This window comes from Mus caroli, unplaced genomic scaffold (assembly GCF_978045245.1).
Source record: "Mus caroli unplaced genomic scaffold, Mus_caroli_1 scaffold_2, whole genome shotgun sequence".
Lineage (NCBI taxonomy): Eukaryota > Metazoa > Chordata > Mammalia > Rodentia > Muridae > Mus > Mus caroli.
The window spans coordinates 154,676,930-154,695,118 of NW_028227257.1; the positions used below are offsets into that span (position 1 = coordinate 154,676,930).

Below are 18,189 nucleotides of genomic sequence, written 5' to 3' on the forward strand. Positions count from 1 at the left end.
CTGTTACACAGCCCCATATGGGGTCAAAACCTACAGTTTTAAGAAGTTGAGGGTCAAGCTGGGCAGTGGTGGTTCACACCTTTGATCCTAGCACTTGGGAGGCAGAGGAAGGCAGATCTCTGTGAGTTTGAGGCCAGACTGGTCTACAAGAGTGAATTCCAGGACAGCTAGGACTACACAGAAATCCTGTCTTAAAAACAAACAAACAAACAAACAAACAAACAAACAAAAAACAAAAAACAAAACCCAGAAAACCAATCAACCAACCAAACAAACAAACAAAATAGAGGAAGCAGCTGAGGCCTAGAGAAAGCATAGCCTGTCCCCATAGAGGGACTGGCTGGATGATGCCGGTCTTCTTCCCAGGAAAGGGAGTTTAAGGCCTGGAACACTGGATGACTTGGAGCAGCTCACCCCAGTAGAGTTTCTCCAGACTATGCAACATCGGCCTTTGTTTTCCTTTGGCCTGGATAGGTGAATATTTTTCAACTATCATGATTTAACTACTTTTCAAAATGTTTTAAAATTTTAAAAAATATTTATTTTTAAGTTTTATGTGTATGGGTAGTCTGCCTACATATATGTCCATGAGCCTTTTGCATGTCCGGTACCTGAGTAGACCAGAAGAGACTGTCAAATTCTTGGGGACTGCAATTACAGGCATTGTAAGCTACCATGGGTGTTGGGATCAAAGCTGGGACTGTGGAAGAGCAGCCAGTGCCTCTTAACCATTGAGCCTTCTCTCCAGTTCCCAATGGCTAAAATTTCTAAACCATGGCAGATTGCTATTTGATTCACAATGGTCAGGTTAGAGGAGGGAGGAGGGAGGAGGGAGGAGGGAGGAGGGAGGAGGGAGGAGGGAGGAGGGAGGAGGGAGGAGAAGGGCTTGACTCAGGTAGGCTGCCCGAAGGGGTCTGTGCTCTGCATAGTCTGACCTGTGATGTGTTGCCCATAGGGCACAGGGCAAGTCCTGGCTTGGTCTACATGGATGATCCTGGTGTCACCTGAAGCAGGGTGTGGGTAGAGTGACTTGAACCATACAGTGTAATCTCAGTTTTGCAGAGCGGACTGGACACAGTGGTATGTCTGTGCCTGTGACCATGATTGTGTAAGAGCCTATGCGTGAACGTGCGTTTGCTCCCGTGTGAGTGTACCAAGCATTTGTATATGGTTGCCTGTGTGTATTTGAGTGTGGGCTCTTGTATGAGGGGGCACATCTGTGAGCATGCGAACATGTAAGCCTGTGTGCTAATGTGAATGAGTGTATGTGAATGTATGTGAGCCTGTGTGGGAGCTTTGAGAATGTGAATACATATGAGCCCATGTGAATGTGTGCGTGTGTGTAAACACATGGATGTATGAATCTGTGTGAGCATTGTGGTAGCCTGTGTAAGAACGCTGTGAACTTACTGTGCACTGTGGATAGGTTAGAGTGTGTGTCCTACATGGTGGCCTTCTAGAAGGAATTGCATAAAGTATACGTGACTATACTCAGAAGCAAAGGCATGATGGGATGCCCTGGAATGCCCACATTTTCTCTGCAGGATGAACATCCTGTGCTCTGCCACATCCAGTTTGCAGTAAGTTCACAGCTTATTTGTTTCTTTGGTTTGGTTTGTGTTTCGAGACAGGGATTTTGTGTAACAGAGTCCTGGCTGTCCTGGACTCGCTTTGTAGATCAAGCTGGCCCCAAACTCTCAGAGATCCATTTACCTCTGCCTCCAGAGTGCTGGGATTAAAGGTGTGTGCCGTCACACCTGGTCAGTTCACAGCTCTTTTACACAGGCTTCTATAGAGGATGGAACCTGTGTGAGCCTGTGAGTGTATGTGAGTCTGTGTGGAACTGAGCATCGTGGCTTGTGAGTGTGTAAGAACGAGCCTTGTGAACATGTGGGAATGAGTATGTGAGAGTGGGTGGAAGGCCTGCCTCCTGTCTTTGTGGCGCTTTGTAACTGGGGTTGTCAAGGTGGCCACTCAGTGTTGGCATTAGATGCAATTTGAGATTATGAAGCAAAACCTGAAACAATCATGGGGACATGTGACATGTTAAGTCACATGTCCCCATGTGACAGTGTTAAGGGAAGTTTGGTTGGTTGGTCATTTATTTCTGTACCATTAGGCCATCTAAACTTGTCTCTGATCCTGATTCCACTGCTGTGACTCTAACAAGCTTCAGGGCACATTAATCTCTCTGCTAAGGTGTGTGGTCATGACATTGCTGGCTGTTGTGGCCCTGGTGTGAGCCCATGGCTGAGTGGCCAGCTGCAGGTGTCATCTGGGGCTGTGGCCTTGTCATTGTTCCTGGTCAAGTGTAGGCTGTGTGCCTGGGCTGGTGTTGAACAGCCCACAGGTAGACCTGTTAGGGGCGAGGTTTTATATAACCTCCATTGAGCAGGCTCCTGGGACTTCACTATCACAGAGATGCACCATGCTGGCTAGTGACTAAATGATTGGCTTTGTTCCCACAGGGGTTTGGATATGAGGGGTTTCTCTGTGGACCCTTGCGGGGCATGCCAAGCTGTCTCCGGAATTGGTATGGCCCCTTGCCAGTGGTCTGAGAGCCATGGGTCCTACTGCGTGTTTTCTATTTAAGATTCTGAGTTGGCTGGTGTGTACGCCTGGCGAAAAGGACAAGCCCTCGTGAGGCGGTTGCTTGGGCCCCCTGCTGCCCTCTCCCGGCTCCAGAGCAAGGTCCCTGACACGGAATTAGGTACCTCACACCTCAGCCTTGGCCTGGTCTGTTTTGCTGTGGCATTAGTGGGTGGGCACAGAGAACATTTCTTTGCTACCTGGGAGGGTGGTAGCTGGGTAGCCTCTCTTAAGATTTCCCTCAGAGATGGAAATTTGGGTATAATTATCTTTACAAACTGGAAGAGAGAGGCTCTTCTCAGCTTTTGGGAACAGATGTACTACTTGATCTTTTGTGAAGGGAGCAGATGGGAGAGACCACTCATGTGGTGGACACCCGTCACCCCTCCATGTGCACCCCATTAACACACATAGAACAGGTGGCTCACTCAAAAGCAGCCCCTATTCTCCTGTGTGCTGATCATGAGGGCTGAGGCTGAGAGGAAATTTTTGGGGCTGAGTCCAGGGCCTCCCTAGTCACTCCATGTTGTCTCCTGAATGGAGGAACAGGTCTGTTCTTTCCTCCAGCCCTCAGACCCCAACACTACTTCGTCACCTGTCTTTGCAGGCTCTGACAGGAAAGCAGCAGCTGTCGAGGCCTCATCTGCCCACACCTGGTTGTGTAAACCCATGTCTGCCCACAGTGACCAGCAGGTTTCCAAGCATACACCCAGCCTGGCTTTCCAGGATCAGTCAGCAACTATCCATGGTGCTATGGAGACCCTACAAGACCTGCGCCAACAAATCCAGGCTGGGCTGGAGCTTGCCAGGAGCCCCAGAGTGGACAGGAAGCTCTCACCATCGAAACCAAAGCCACAGAACCTGGTAGGGAAGGGGGATCAGGAACTCCAAAGCACCCAGGACATGCAGGGCTCCTCAAAGACTGCTTGGACTGTGACAGAAGGAAAGAACTCTTCCTTGCACAGAGCTGGGAACTTGCACAGCCAGCAACACAGGAAGAAAGCCTTGGCTGAGCATGAGTCTTTTCCACAGAGGACCTGGACAGGACAGGGGCAAGACACCTCTTTCCCCAGGCCTGGGAGCACCCCAGAAAAACCACGTTCCTTCTCACAGCGGCCCTGGAGTGCCCTGGCTTGGCAGACCTACCCACAGAGGACCTGGGACGCTCAGGGCCAGGACATCTCTGTCCAGAAGTCTGGGAGCTCCCTTAAAAAGCCAAGCCCCTTCTCACAGCGGCCCTGGAGTGCCCTGGCCGGCAGAGCTTACTCAGCTTATGAAGATCGGGAGGTATTTGAGCCCAGACCATGGAACTCTCTGAGTCGGCCGCATTCTGCTCTCCAGGATCCCTGGAGTAATTCTTTTGTGCAGAGGTCCAGTCCCTCCAGCAAGGGCAAAAGTGCTGTCCCTCCTCCCTCAAAAGTCAAGCCAGCTTGGCCAGAGTTTGCCCAAGACTTGCTGCAAAGCAAACCAGCAAAGGAACAGGACACACCCTGTCCAAGGCCACGGGGGTCTCTGGGCCAGCAACATAGCTCTGAGTCCTTACGTGACTTCATGCGTCAGAAAGCTCAGGCTCGACGGCAGCAGGCCCTGGAGCAGAAGGCCTTGGCTGCACACACTCTGGAACTGCGGAACCAGAGGCTGCAGGAGGTATACCGGAAGCAACGAGAGGCCGTCCTTGGCAAGGCCATCCCTGTGGTCTCCCAGAGGCATCCTGGCATCGTCACCTTTGTTCCCATGCAGTCTGGGGTATGTGCTGGGTGGTTGACAAAAAGAGGATCAGGCAACCCTTGAGCCTGAGGCTCTGTGCTACCCCTGGCTGCCTACTGCCCACCCACAGGTGGGGGCTGGGTGCCACTGGGCCCAAGGGTAGACATGGCATTGGCTCTGGGCAGCTTGCAGGCATTTACCTGAGACAGAGACCATGTTAGGGCGAAAATGATAGGCATGGGGTACCTTTGTCCCTGGCTGGGGTGGTGACAATGTTGGGAAATATTCCTAGCTGAACTTGGTTCCTCTTTGGGCCTTTGGGAGAGTCCCTGCACAATGTCTGCACAGGTAGACAGGGCTACAGGGGCCCATTTGCATCTTCACCCCTAATTCTTTGAAATGCTCTGAAAGTCTAGCTTGAAGCCCTTGGTAGGGACTGGAGTCCAGCTCTGAACTGAAATGTGGCTGCAGGTCTTATGTGTACTCTCTGCTTTAGGGCATGGAAGCCCCTGGGAGCCTGGGCTCACCACTGCGGACGTGGAGCAAAGTGACATCTGGCATGGTGCTTGGGGACCAAGAGGCTCCAGACAGGTGGGTGGGTGTGGGACGCCTGACTCGCCAGCAAGAAAGACACCACAATAGGATCCTTCTGCACACGTTTATTGGGAGAGCATTGACTGTGTAGGCGAAAGACCCCGAGCCCTGGGCCTCTCACTTTTATATACTATCAGTTCCCATCCACTCACAGCAGGCCACATCACCTCACCAGGTACGCAGCTTCAGCTAATCAGGGCAGCAGGGGCATATCTCCACCAAAATGGCTTCGCCAGTAACCTGGTACACCTGCGCAGCTCTCACTATGTTTGTGGTTTATATGAGGAAGTCAGGTGCAAGTCATACGACTTAGCTGCAGTCCCTGGCGCCTTCTTGGGACTGCTGCCACACCTGCTCCCCACAGGTGGGGATGCTCCTTCTGGGCCAAAATACAGGAGCTCAGAGTGGGGGAGGGGCGGGTGAACTCAGGGTTCTCTGACATTGCTCATGACAGTGTGACTCCTTGGGGTCATTCTTTCCTACTGGTCATGGCACCCCAGTGTTGACAGAGAAGAGACACTATTGGGTTTTGCTGAGGTGAGAACGTCACTTCGGATAGGCCAGGGTTGATCTCAGATATTGGTTCTGACAAAATATTCACTTTGGTTATCTGAGTCAGGGTGTCTTATTGAGATCTTTGGCTTGTTGATTTGGGTGGAGATATGATACAGTCCTGTGTTCTTGGCCTGTGTTTTGGAGTTTACAGTCATGGTGGGAGGCTGCTCTTTTTCTTGGGGACCCTCTGAGGATCTCTGAGGAGGGCATACTGGTCTTTGGAGAGCCCCTTGCAGGCATGAATATGTCCCCAGGTTTCTAGGTATTTTTCAGGAGCTGAGGCTGTGCAGAGAGCAGGTGGGTCCCAGCCACAGAGCCTGCTTGCCACCCTCTCACGCAGGCCTTTTTCCTGGGAACTGAAGTGTTCACAACATCAGCTTTCAGGGTTTTGGTTTCAACATTCAGAATTTTAATACTCCAGGATCAGAATTTTAGAATTTGAGGAATTTACTCTTTGGGGATTTCAACATTTGACATTATGATTGGCCCCGAGTACCAGGGAGAGGACTTGACCTAGGTGTCTAGCTCCTAATCTGTTACCTCCTGCCCCAGGTGCCCCACATGCTTCCATAACAGCAGACCCAGCAAGGGGAACACAAAGCCCCACTCCAAGGGGATGTATGGTGTTTGCACGCACTGTTTCTTTATGGAGTTCTTTGAAGAATTTGCATGCTGTTTGCCACGGTGGCTTCACCACCAGCAACATATGGGAGCTGATTCTTTCCTCCTTCCTTCACTCTCATCCCCTTCACTTACCACCAGAACAGGACAGCTCCTCTCCTCCCTCACCTCTTGGTCTTGCCAGCCACTCCCTGTCCTGGCTTCATTCTGGTCCCCTGCTAAGGTACTCATGGCCAGGACAGAAAGGGGGAGGCACAAAACTGGCATTGGCAGCTCCTCTCAAAAGGTTGCTTCCAGAAACGGTCTGCCTTAGGCTCACTAGGGACATTTTGGAATATGTTTTTGGTATTGGCATTGGGAGCAACTTGAGCTGACCTCCTTGATGTCTGTTCCTACCCCTCTATATATACCATTAGCCCTAGATGAGATGGCTCCTCCTCCTCCTCCTCCTCCTGCTCCTCCTCCTCCTCCTCTCTCCTCTATCCTTCCTCCTTCCTTCTCCCTCTTCCCTCCTCCCTCTTCAGTTCCTACTCCTTCCTTCTGACTCCTTCCCCCAGCTCCCTTCCTTCTTCTCCGTAGTTGGTCCCTGACTGTAGCCTGAGATTTCATGTCATGTCTGAAGGGAACTTCTAAAGCAGCTTCTAGCTCCAAACAGAGGAGGACTCAGGTCCAATCAGTTACCACACCCATGGGTAGTCCTGCCTCTTCTAGCTCTCTACGTGATAGAGAGGGTGTCCCCATCACTGTGGAAAACTGTAGACCTCTCTCCCTTCACTGAATCCTGGCCCTTTTTTATTCCCACTTTTTAAAACTATGCTAAAATGCACATAATATTTACAACGATAACCATTTTTAAAATCCTCAATCCATCTGGATTTTGTTTTAACTTCTTGCTGAACTGATACATAAAAACATAAAATTGTACATATGGATAGATGGAGTGCATGTGGTGTTTTGATACATGCACACATTGCATGATATTTAAATTAGTTTAAATGCATCCGTCTCCAAATATTTATCATTTCTGTATGATAAAACATATTCAACACCCTTTCTTCTAAATTTTTGGTGTTTTACAGTATGTTTTATTAAGGGTGGTGAGAATAACTTCAGCTAGAACCCAGTTGATCAGCTTCTCCCCATTGGTATCTTACACACCCTCTTCTTGTATTCTGTGCTGGGTTTGAACCCAGTCAGAGCTTCATGCACCTTAGGTAAGCCCTCTACTATTCAGCTACATCCCTGGCTTTTTGACATGTATTTATTTATGACAGGATCTTACTATGCTCTGCCTGGTTTCAAACTCCCAAAGAACTATCTGCCTGTGTCTCCTGAGTGCTAATATTAAAAGTGTTTGCCCACTTCCTAGCCTTAAAACCAAAAGCAAAACAAAAACCAGCCTTTTATTTTGAGACAGGGTCTCACTAAGTCGCTCAGACAGACATTAAACTCGTGATCTTCCTGACACGGCCTCCTGAGAAGCTGGTCTTATCAGGCCTATGGCACCACCTAGCTTCATTTTTGTTGGTTCGAATAGGTTTTTATTGTTATTTGTTTGGAGATTTCATTGTGTAGCTCTGGCTGGCCTAGAACTCAGAGATACACCTGCTTCTGCTTCACAAATGCTAGGTGGGACTTAGGGCATCCAACACCACGGCAGGAATTTGCTCTGTTTTTAATGTGAGGGTCTCACTGTGCTAAATTAACAGTGCTCTGACTTCAGCTTCCTGGGTGCTGAGATTGCAGACCCCAATGCCTGGCCTAATGCTTTTATGTGCATAGCCATGGCCTCAGCTCCAAGTACTGTGCAATCATCCCCACATCCTCCCTCAGAATCTTCCACTCTTCTCAAATGGATCTTCTGTCCTCCCCTTAACACCAACCTGGAATCCCCTGTCAGTCCCTGCATTGTCTGTCTGTCTGTCTGGATCAGATGGCTCAGGTGAACTCAGAGATGTGGAATGCTGTCACATGTGTCTTTGTCACTGGATGTCTCTGAGGTTCACCCCTGGTGTAGCAGGTACCATTCTCTCTGTGCTTACATATGAGAAACATCCCACTGTGCGCATGGCCTTGTGATGCTGCTCCATCCTCTGCTCATGGACACTCTGTTGTTGGACACTCTGTTTGTTGTATCCTCTGTTCGTGGACACACTGTTGTTGGACACTCTGTTATTGTATCCTCTGTTCGTGGACACTCTGTTGTTGGACACTCTGTTTGTTGTATCCCCTGTTCGTGGACACTCTGTTGTTGGACACTCTGTTTGTTGTATCCTCTGTTCGTGGACACACTGTTGTTGGACACTCTGTTTGTTGTATCCCCTGTTCGTGGACACTCTGTTGTTGGACACTCTGTTGTTGTATCCTCTGTTCGTGGACACTCTGTTTGTTGTATCCTCTGTTCGTGGACACTCTGTCTGTTGTTTTGCCTTGTCTGTCGCTGTGGGGATGCTGGGCACATCCTATACGTTTACCCGTGCTGGAACATGTGGTCATTTGGTGTTTGATATTTGAGGACTTGCTGGACTGCTGTTTTGGAACTGCAGCTTCTGCTGTTTCTGCTAGCCTTTCTCCGTGCTGCACCCACACTTGATCCTCTTTTCTGAGCCACGTGTGACCTGCTATGTGGTGTCCTAGCCCTAACCCTGTCTCTGTCCCTCACAGATGTGTTCATTGCCTCTCCTTGCTTCACACATGTATTTTGCACACACTGCTCACCACCATGCTGCTGGGACAGGGTGCCCAACCACTCTCCTCTCCCTGCAGCTTCTGTCTGTGTTTGAACAAACCGTGGAACCGCACTGAGACCCAGGACACTGGACGCCCCCTTGAAGGCGTGAGTGGCACCTCTCTGCTACCATCTACTGCTTCCTCCCCTGACCCCATGGAATGCCAGGTTCTGCCCAGGGTGGGGGTGGGGCTGTGCATCTACCTGGACCCCCAGGACACTGAGTATCTGGGCCCATCGGGCCTCCTGCACTTCTAGTACAAGCAAGCCCGGCTGCAGGCACTGGAGACCATGGCTGAGGCCCTCAAGCAGCGTGTTGACATCCTAACCACCAGGCTGGAGAAGCCGACGTCTCCTGACACATCTAGTGACCTGGCCTCCGATGTGCTGCCCTTGTGCCCCAGCACAGCACCTGCCACCCCCACACTCGTTCCACCCTCTTACCTCAGAACCTTAATGTCTAAAGGGGGCAGAGAAAGTCCCCGGGACTTGATGGATGTGCAGGCTGAGCCCCTTCTCCTCAGCACCTGCTTCCAGGATGGTGAAATGCTACCATGGAACCCCAGCTGGGAGCTGCCAAACCCAAACCTGTGGACCCACATTGAAAGCCAGCCCCAAGGTAGTGCTGGGCAATGGGTGTCATGCCTGTTGGATGACCCTTGGGCTAGGAGCAACAGGGCCCCATTCAGTTTCTTATCTGGAGAGCAGGGTGGTTGTTGCCCAGACAATGAGGGTGGTGACAATAGCTGATGCTCCAGGAGTGACATACAGCACAGGCCATAGCTGTCTTGTCCTGTGTTGGGGGAGGAGGAGGCTCTTCCTGAAGCCTCCTGCTTGCCCAAGGGGCAAGAAGGCCAGCAAGGCTTCCATGCTCTGCAGGTCCTGTTTCTAGCACCCCTGCCTCAGTGTCTCAGGTCATCCCTCACACTCAGTCTTGTCCTGCTGGTTCATCAAGTCGTGGGGCCCTTTCCAAAGAAGCCATACAGGGGCTGGAGAAGAAGCTGCAGAGAGAGATGGCTACCCTCCAGGCCCTCGGTGCATGCATGAGGAGGTGAGTCCAGTTTGCCTTTAGGTCTGCCTCTCGGGTCCTCTGTGGAGGGTCTTAGTGTTAGCCTAGAGGACACAGACAGGAGTCTGGGTGCATCAGGTCGGGTGAAGAGGGACACAGCCCCTAGATGTGCCATAGGCTCTTTGGCCTCTGGCACTGGCCCATTTCACACATCTAGTTTGTCTCTGACCTGAACCCCTCACCAGGCAGGGAGACACTCCTTTGTGGTGGCCCATAGGCCTTAGGAAATCAGTTTGTCTTAGCTTTTCCTCATTGGTTGGTAGCAGGCTGAGTTATCTAAGGACTTTGATACGGGGTTCACCGTCCCATGTCGAGTTCACAGAACTTATGGCCTTGGTCCCTAATCCTGACTTTAGTCATTTTCGGTGCAGTCCATATATGCTTGTAATGTCCCTTCTGTAGTTTTTATGACCCTCATTGTGCCCTCACACCCATCTCACCATGTTTCCTACCTACTCTTAGATAGGCCCATGCTGCCCCCACCACATCCAACTTTTAGCGGCCCCCACTGAGTTCCCAGGTGGGCAGGGTCTAGGAGTCTTTTGTGCTGTAGGAACTTTGCAGATGATCTTAGCAGTTGCCCGCCAGAAAGCTAAAGGTTTTCTCTATCTGCAGCTGTGGTTCCTGTCCTCTCCAGGACTGAACATTTCCTCTGTCTCCTAAAACACCTCCCCCGCTTCCCCGCCTGCTGCTGTCTGACTCAGGCCCTGTCCAAGGCATCCTCCAACATTAGAAGTTCTGTGGTCCCCAACTGCTCCCCTCACCCCAGCCTCCTCCTGTGATCCTTTGTGCTTCTGACCAGAAGGACCGCTTTGTGTCTCTCTCGCTTTGTTGTCCTTAAACTGAAGCATCCTAGGTGGGTAACTCCAACAGAATGGTGGCCAGAACTGAGAGGGCACATTCTGGAGAGGACTGGCCCAACTGGCCCTGTGTCTGTGCTTGACAGAGTTCACCAGGATAACCCCTGACCTCAGTGTGGGCCCCATGCACAAGGACTGTGCCTCACTGCTAGCTACAGCCTGAACTGTCTTTTGTTTGTTTGTTTGTTTCGAGTCAGGGTTTCTCTGTGCAGTCCTGGCTGTCCTGGAACTTCCTCTGTAGACCAGGCTGGCCTCGAACTCAGAAGTCCACCTGCCTCTGCCTCCCAAGTGCTGGGATTAAAGGCGTGCGCCACCACGCCCGGCTTTTGAGCTGTCTTCTACTTGGCATCTGGTTAGTTGTCTTAGAAGAGGAGAGGCTACGTAAGCCGCAGATACCACATTCTCAGAGCAGGAAGAACAGGCTGTGAAGGAGGCTGTGACTAAGATGGCAGAATCCAAAGGGAGGCTGCTTCTCCACAGCTGGCCCAGCCATGGAGGAGGGAATCTGTGTCACATCTCAGTCCTGTCTGGTTACCTTGAGCAAGCTCGTGCTTCCTCCCCTCCCCAGTGTATCCACTTAAAGCACAAAGCGATGCGACATCTAAACTCCTACCCCTGTTCCTCCTGGAGCTGGGGCACTTCTTTCCAGGTGCATCCCCTGCACTAGAGAACCCACCCCTAATGACTGTAGAAGGTGACGGACTTGGTGTTTCCTGGATGGTGAGGCCCGTGTCATCACTGATTCATGATGGCCAGTAGGGTGCAGCATTGTGTCGGGATTTCCCTCTGTTAGTTCTGTAATCCCACTCCAACATGGGCTGTTCCAGATTTTTGGGAGGGTTAATTTCAGTATTCCAGGCTCTTAGATGGACAGGCTAAGTGACCCCAAGGTCCTAGACCCAGGTCAGAAGATCATGGCCCCAAAATTCCTGACACAGGGGTCGTGACCTGGCTTCCCCTCCAGGGGTGTCTAACTTGTTGGAATTTCTTGGCCATTTTATCATCTATATAGTTCATGCTAACATGAACAGAGATTTCTAAGTGTCAGAATATATTGGTTTTGTGTTGGATGTATTCTTAGCCATCCTGGGGCACATATCTTGGGCTGCAGGTTGGACACACCTGTGCCATCTTTCTGCTGTGTTCCTACCCCAGATGAGCATACCTGGTGGGCCACAGAGCTCTACAGGACCAGTACTATCCCAAGAGGCCAGGAGAGGCCAGAAGAGGCAGAAATGATAAACAGAGCCTGTTTCCCAGAAGGGTGGGGGCTCAGGGAGAGCAGGGAGGAGGTTTGCTAGTCTCACCGAGTGATCAGTCACAGCTTGGCGGGCCTGCCAGTTTACTTCTGAGGAGCTAAGCCAACGCTTACTTTTCCAGGCTTGTGGTTTTCCTTCTGTTCTCCTGAGGTGCACCATCTAGGGTCTGGACTCATGCTGAGCCTGGGTGAAATCTTCTCCTCACCCTACAGGCCCTTGGTGACAGACGAGGGCCCAGCCTGTCACCACTCTAGCCAGCTGTCCATGGGGCTTGACCCCACCTCTGTTCACATGTAACTGCACCCGGTTTCTCCTGCTTTCTGGAATCTGCTTCTATGTCTGTACCCATATCGTGCCTTGCAGCCTTAATGTATGCCCATATGCTCAGAAAGAGCTTTATTCCAGGCAGGGGTCGGGTATGGACATACCACATCCTCGCCCTGCACAGTACCTGACTTGAAGAAGGCTGGAGATAGAGACCAGTGGGCCTTGAGGGCTGCTGGACAAGTCACTAGTGACATATTTGGTTATTCAGGTTGAGTCCAGGTCACTATGTACCAGGGACAGATGGTGCCTCTGGGAGAAAGTAGAGTGACCAGAGGCTGTGTTCACCACCTACACCAGCCCATGTCTATATTCATCGCCTGTGCTTCAAAGCCTTCTAATCCCTGCAGCTGTTGCATGTCCACCTGCACCAGGCAGCTTGCCGCCCACTGTGGCTGTTTAGACCTGGGTAAAGGCCTTTCCTGTCTGAGGGAGGACGTGCCTGAGACCATGCAGAATAGAGAATTAGAATCCTTAGTGATGGCTCTGCTTCTCTCCTGATGCCCCAGCTCTACCTCACTGGCACAGCGTAGGGCAGCGGCACAGTCCTAGCCATGGAGTAGTATTGTGATTTATCACCCTCATTCCACAAAGCCTTGTGGATGAATACCATTCACAAGCAACTTACCCGGGATGATCAGAATAGCTATGTTGCCACATCAAGCTGTGATTCCACCTGCAGAATTGCTTGTGATGGAGCTAACACTGCACACTGGCAGGGCTGCTACACACACACATGCATGCAAGCACACGCACAGGCACACACTGCGACCACACTTGGCTGATGGAGGCTGTGGCCTACTGGCCATCCTACAAATCATCCACACACAAGCACCACATGCTTATTGCTGCTCTGTGGGTCAGAGGCCCATCTTCTGCCTGGGCTTAAGCCCTCAGGTCTGCTCTAGACACACTGCCCGGATCTTAGGACATTCCCACTGACTGAGCACTGGGACCATCCTTCCCTTCCCCCGTCCTGGTCATGACTCCACTCACCACATATTCATTGTCTTCTAGCTCGCTTGGGGTGCCAGATGCACCAGACCCCACCCGTGGCTCCCTTTGGCAGGAAGAGATGCCAGAAGTCAAAAAGGAAGGCTTGGTAACGCCCTGGACCACCCGGAGCTGCGGTAAGGGCGAGCCTGCAGATAGGCCCTGGGCTGGCTGGTCAGGTGGCCAGGGGGGCCTCCCGTGGGCCTCTTCCACCGCCTAGCTTGAGCTTGGTCTTGCAGAGGAGACCTATTTCTATGTGGATGGCAGCCACACATCAGTATTAAAGTGTTTTGAGGCTCTCCAGCCCCTACCACCTACTCTGCTCCTGTTGTGATTGTCATGACAGTTGTCATTGTGGTCTCTAGAAGAGCCACCCAAACTCCTGCAGCCAGGAGTGTCACCCTTGGTGCATCCTGCTTGTGGTCTGTAGGGCTGCAGTGAGAACCTTCCTGCCCAATGTGATATGGAGCTGGGTTGGAACAAGTCTGAGACCCTGTTCGCTCTGTTGTTGCTGTTTGCTTATTTTCTTCAAAGGACGGGTTTTGAATATGATAGTAAAATATCATCCTGTAAGCCCCACACTTAGGAGCTTGAAGGAAGATGATCACAAATTTAAGGCCAGCTTGGAATACATAGCAAGACCTAACAAACGAACAAACAACAGCAAAGCAAACACAAAAGTAAATTACACACACACACACACACACACACACACACACACACACACACACACAGAGGAGACAGAACTGGGGAAGCAGCTCAAATGTAAACTGCTTGCCCAGCATGTATAAGGCCATGGGTTCAATCCCCAATATTACACAATGAAGCCAGAGCAAAAAGACAATAGAAGTGGTCATGCCTGGCTTTGAGAAACATGGAGAGTAAATGTGACCTTTAGCTGTGCCACATCCCCAATGGGACAGAAAAGCCGTAGAGAATCACAGGATAGGCATCAAGGCCGGAGAATGCCTGGGCAGTTAGCAGAGGCCCAGGCTTCCGCTCCCTGGTAGAGCTGGCAGGGTGGTTAGGGGATGTCTCTGACTGGCCTCGGAGCCAGGGGAATACTGGTGAGTGTGAGTCAGCTCTTATGTGTACTTACAGAGACGTATATGCATATATGGTGAGGGCTATCTGTGTGAAAAACAGTAGGCTCTGGCTCTTGGGAACTCTCTCCACCTAAAATAGAATATCTGGGGGCTTCATGCAAGAGCTGCCAGCTCTCTCAGGCCCCAGGGCTACAACAGACCTATGAGCTTGACATAATATCTGACCTTGATCAGAGGTCAGGCCCTATCCCAATAAAATCTGTACTTTAGGGGCAGCAGGAGATGGCAGGTAAAGTTCTGAGCCAGGAAGGACAAGACATGGAGATCCTCAGCCAGCAAAGGCCTTGGCTGTTGTTTTTGCTACTTGCCTTGTTGCTGTGATACAATACCCAGCTAGAATTAAGCTTAAGCAAGGAAAGGCTTTCTTGGCTCACACTTCAAAGGTAGCGACTACTCCTGTGGAAAGACAGGGCAGTGGACTCGAGGCAGCAGCCTTCAGGAGGCACAGAGTAATGGAGGCTCAGTCCTGACCTGAGCCCATGGCATGGTAAGAGCAAGGTGGGTCTTCTTAGCTCTGTCAGCCTACTCTAGGTAAACCCCAGAGAGGCTTGTCTCCTAGATGGTTCCAGAGCCTGCCAAGTTGGGACATTAACATTACATGGGCCTCCAGCCTGTTTCTGGGTAGCCGCTGGCACAGCCTGAACTTGTGTCGAACCGAGATGTATGGGCTCACGGTTGAGAGGTGGGAAGTTCAGGAGTACTACCCAGGGCCTCTTATTTTCCACCATACAGCAGAAGGCTAGCAGAACCATTTGTGGTCATTTGTTTTCTTTTGAGACAGGGACTCAGGTAGCCCAAGCTAGCTTTTATTTAATCCACTGTGTAGCGAAGGATGACCTTGGCCTTCCTATTCTCTTTCCTCTATTTCCCAAGAGATGGGAGACTACAGGCATGCGCCATCAGACCCAGTTTATAGGGTACTGGAGATGGAACTCAAGGCAAGCACCAAATGAGTTACACCCACAGCCCAGCCCCCTCCCCCTTATAATAACTCCTTTCCTGGCTTTAGTGGCCCAATCACCTTTTAGGAGCCTTACCTCCTAACCCTGTTACCATGGCTACTAAATATCTATGTAAATTTGAGAAGGAACACTTAAACCAGAACAATGCCCCATGCCTCCCCTGAAAGTGTAATCTAGAGACAATGAGATTCCCAGAATACCCTTGGTCTGCCCACCACTGGATGGGTTAAATCTGCTCTTTCTCCAGACTGACTGGACAGGGTCTGATGCTGTGTGGGAGTCAGGAGCAATTTCTCATCACAACAGGAAGGCCATCTCCTTCAAGGGTCTGGTCCACTCCTTACAAGGGAGTGGGGGGTGGGGAACCCTGCCTTTATCCCTTAGCCTCATTTGCTATTCTCTGAGCAGAACGTGCTGGTGGGCCACAGGGACAGCAATGAAAGGGAGGCCTTCAATTCCAACCACTAGTACTATAAGCAGCCACATCCAGTGGAACTCTCAGGGCTTCAATACCTAGGCATCTCTGCTCAGTAGGATGTTTGTTGGTGGAGGATATTGTGGTAGCCATCAGACATGTGTGGCTGCCAAGACCTGGAACTGTAGTTGATGTGATGGGGTGGAGTAGATTATATGTGTATGTATACATGTATGTATATACATATATATATATATATATATATGTATATGTATATATATATATATATATATATATATATATATATATAGTGTGTGTGTGTGAGAGAGAGAGAGAGAGAGAGAGAGGATGTAGAGGATGTGCACGCTCACATGTGAGCATTCGTATGTAGAGGCCAGAGAATAATCTTGGGTGACAGTCCTCAGACACCCCGCCCTGTTTTTTCCTCTCTGCGGACTGGAGCCCAGCACATAGCCTAGACTGGCTGCCTTTAAACCCGGGCTTTGCTTTTCTGCATCTCTGAAACATTGGGACTACATGTGCATCCCACCATGCCCAGCTTTTTTTTTTTTGTTTTTAATATGAGGGTTTTAGGGTCCAACTTGGGTCTCTGTTTCTCTCGTCTAAATGTACATAGATAAACCTCAGCTGTGCCTTTTGCTACTTTTCTGAAGGCAAAGCTCCACTCCCCCACTCAGCAGGTCTCTCCTGGGGGCAGAGGCACGGCAGCCTGTGACTGAGCACTCTTGCTGTGGTCGTGGTCCACTGTCTGCTGCTGGGCCTTCATGAGGCCATCTCACTGGGTCCCCACAGTGCTGGCTGTAGGTGGTGCTGAAATCTTGGAGTTCCTCACTAACTGCCTTTTGAGAGGAGCCAGGGATTAAGGCAGGGTCATTCTCTGCTTGTGAGGGGTGATCTCAGCCAGGACTGACCTAGTTTTCTTCTGGGTCACAGATCAGTGCTCAGGGACATGCAGTGTGTCGTTCCCTCCGACATGTTGGGGTGCTGACATGACCAAGAAGACCAAGAGCTACTCCCACCCCAGAGGCACGGCTTAGAGGCTTTGGGATTCAATCTTTGGGGTTTGTGGAAGGGTGACATAGTCTGGGCAGCTGCTCTGGCCTCAGTTTCTCTTAAGTGCCCAGCCATAACAGTGAGGGAACTGAAACTCAGCCGATCCAAGACTTCTGCCCAGTTATACGGGAGGGCGTAGAGAGTACCTGAGTGTTCAGTGTGTGTTGTGCCACCTCCTGCCATACCCTGCTGCTGCCTGGTCTTTTCCTGCCATTGTTAATGCCCAGGGACTGTGTGGCCATTGCTCACAGCTTGTTACCTGCTCCTACTCTAAGAAGCTAAGCTTCTCTGTCGGTGGTGACATACAGTCTGCTGCGGAAGATGGTTCTCCCTAGGCAGAGGACTGGGATTCTGTCCAAGGCCCTTCCTACATCATGACTGCCCAGTGACTGAAGGTCGTCAAGGGCTGTCAGGAAGGCCCTCTCATCTAAGCTAGAGCATTCAAGCCAGGCATCCTCTGAGCCCTCCCTTAACAGCTAACTCTGAAGAAAAGAGGCTTAGAGTGAGGCAGAGGATAGGTCATAGCCTCCACAGGGTGGGAACACACACAGTGTGCCTTGCCTCAGCCTTGGGTCGGGGGAGCATCAGAAACATTAAACCCCCCCTTTATACCCTTGAAGACTTTGTAACTTACAAGAGACATAGTCTGAAACATCCCAGAATTCCAAGTTGTACCCTGGACTCCCCTCTGTACCACATACCTACATGAGCACCATCGGCAACAACCGTGGCTTCTGCCTGTCAGGCCTTGTAAAGCCATTGTAGGAGCCTCACCCAGGGAAGCTGTGTTCCCTGAGACACTCTGGTTGGCCAGTGAATTGTTCCGGTCTCTTAGAAAGTACAGGACGGAGCTGAGATGGAACCTGGGTCTTTCTGGTAGCTCCTGTTACCTATGCTAGTTCAGTGCTGGCTTCTGGAGTGAAAGGTGGCCAGAGTGAGGTGCGGCGAGGGTGAGAGGGCGAATACAGCCACATGGCAGCCATGGTCTCCTAAGGCTGCAAGGAAGGGGCTCTTCTGGAAGTGCTGGACACTGGAACAGTCCTTGCACCGCGGGCTTCCCTCCTGGCCTCTGGCCTCAGTTTCCTTGCAGGCCAAGAAGCACTGAGGCTCAGCCAAGAAGAGAGGCTCAAAGCGTACCTGCCACTCAAGTGCCCTCATCCGTGGTCTGCAGGTCAGCAGGGGCCCGAGAGGCCACATTCTGGAGGCCTGTATGATGGGCATCTGACCAATTTCCAGCTGAAATCTTTGAGCTTTCTCAAGTCACTGAAGGTATGTCCTACCCCAAGATCCCAGGCCAGTGACAACTGTGTCTTCTGTTTGGAGACTAGCTGTG

The 18,189-nt window shown here is 51.0% G+C and overlaps 1 protein-coding gene across 3 annotated transcripts in view; it reads left to right on the forward strand.

The window, feature by feature from the left end:
- Ccdc187 (coiled-coil domain containing 187) overlaps positions 1 to 18,189 on the forward strand; it is a 51,260-nt gene that overhangs the window by 9,379 nt on the left and 23,692 nt on the right. For 2 of the 3 annotated variants that reach the window (XM_021157080.3, XM_085835097.1), the window contains exons 5-12: positions 2,594 to 2,710; positions 3,197 to 4,335; positions 4,793 to 4,887; positions 8,833 to 8,902; positions 9,053 to 9,413; positions 9,674 to 9,845; positions 13,324 to 13,436; positions 18,028 to 18,125. In XM_021157080.3, the coding sequence (XP_021012739.2) occupies positions 2,594 to 2,710; positions 3,197 to 4,335; positions 4,793 to 4,887; positions 8,833 to 8,902; positions 9,053 to 9,413; positions 9,674 to 9,845; positions 13,324 to 13,436; positions 18,028 to 18,125 (2,165 nt within the window). Of the gene's footprint in view, positions 1 to 2,593; positions 2,711 to 3,196; positions 4,336 to 4,792; positions 4,888 to 8,832; positions 8,903 to 9,052; positions 9,414 to 9,673; positions 9,846 to 13,323; positions 13,914 to 18,027; positions 18,126 to 18,189 lie in introns of those variants that run through there. The other variant, XM_021157081.2, reaches the window with a different exon arrangement.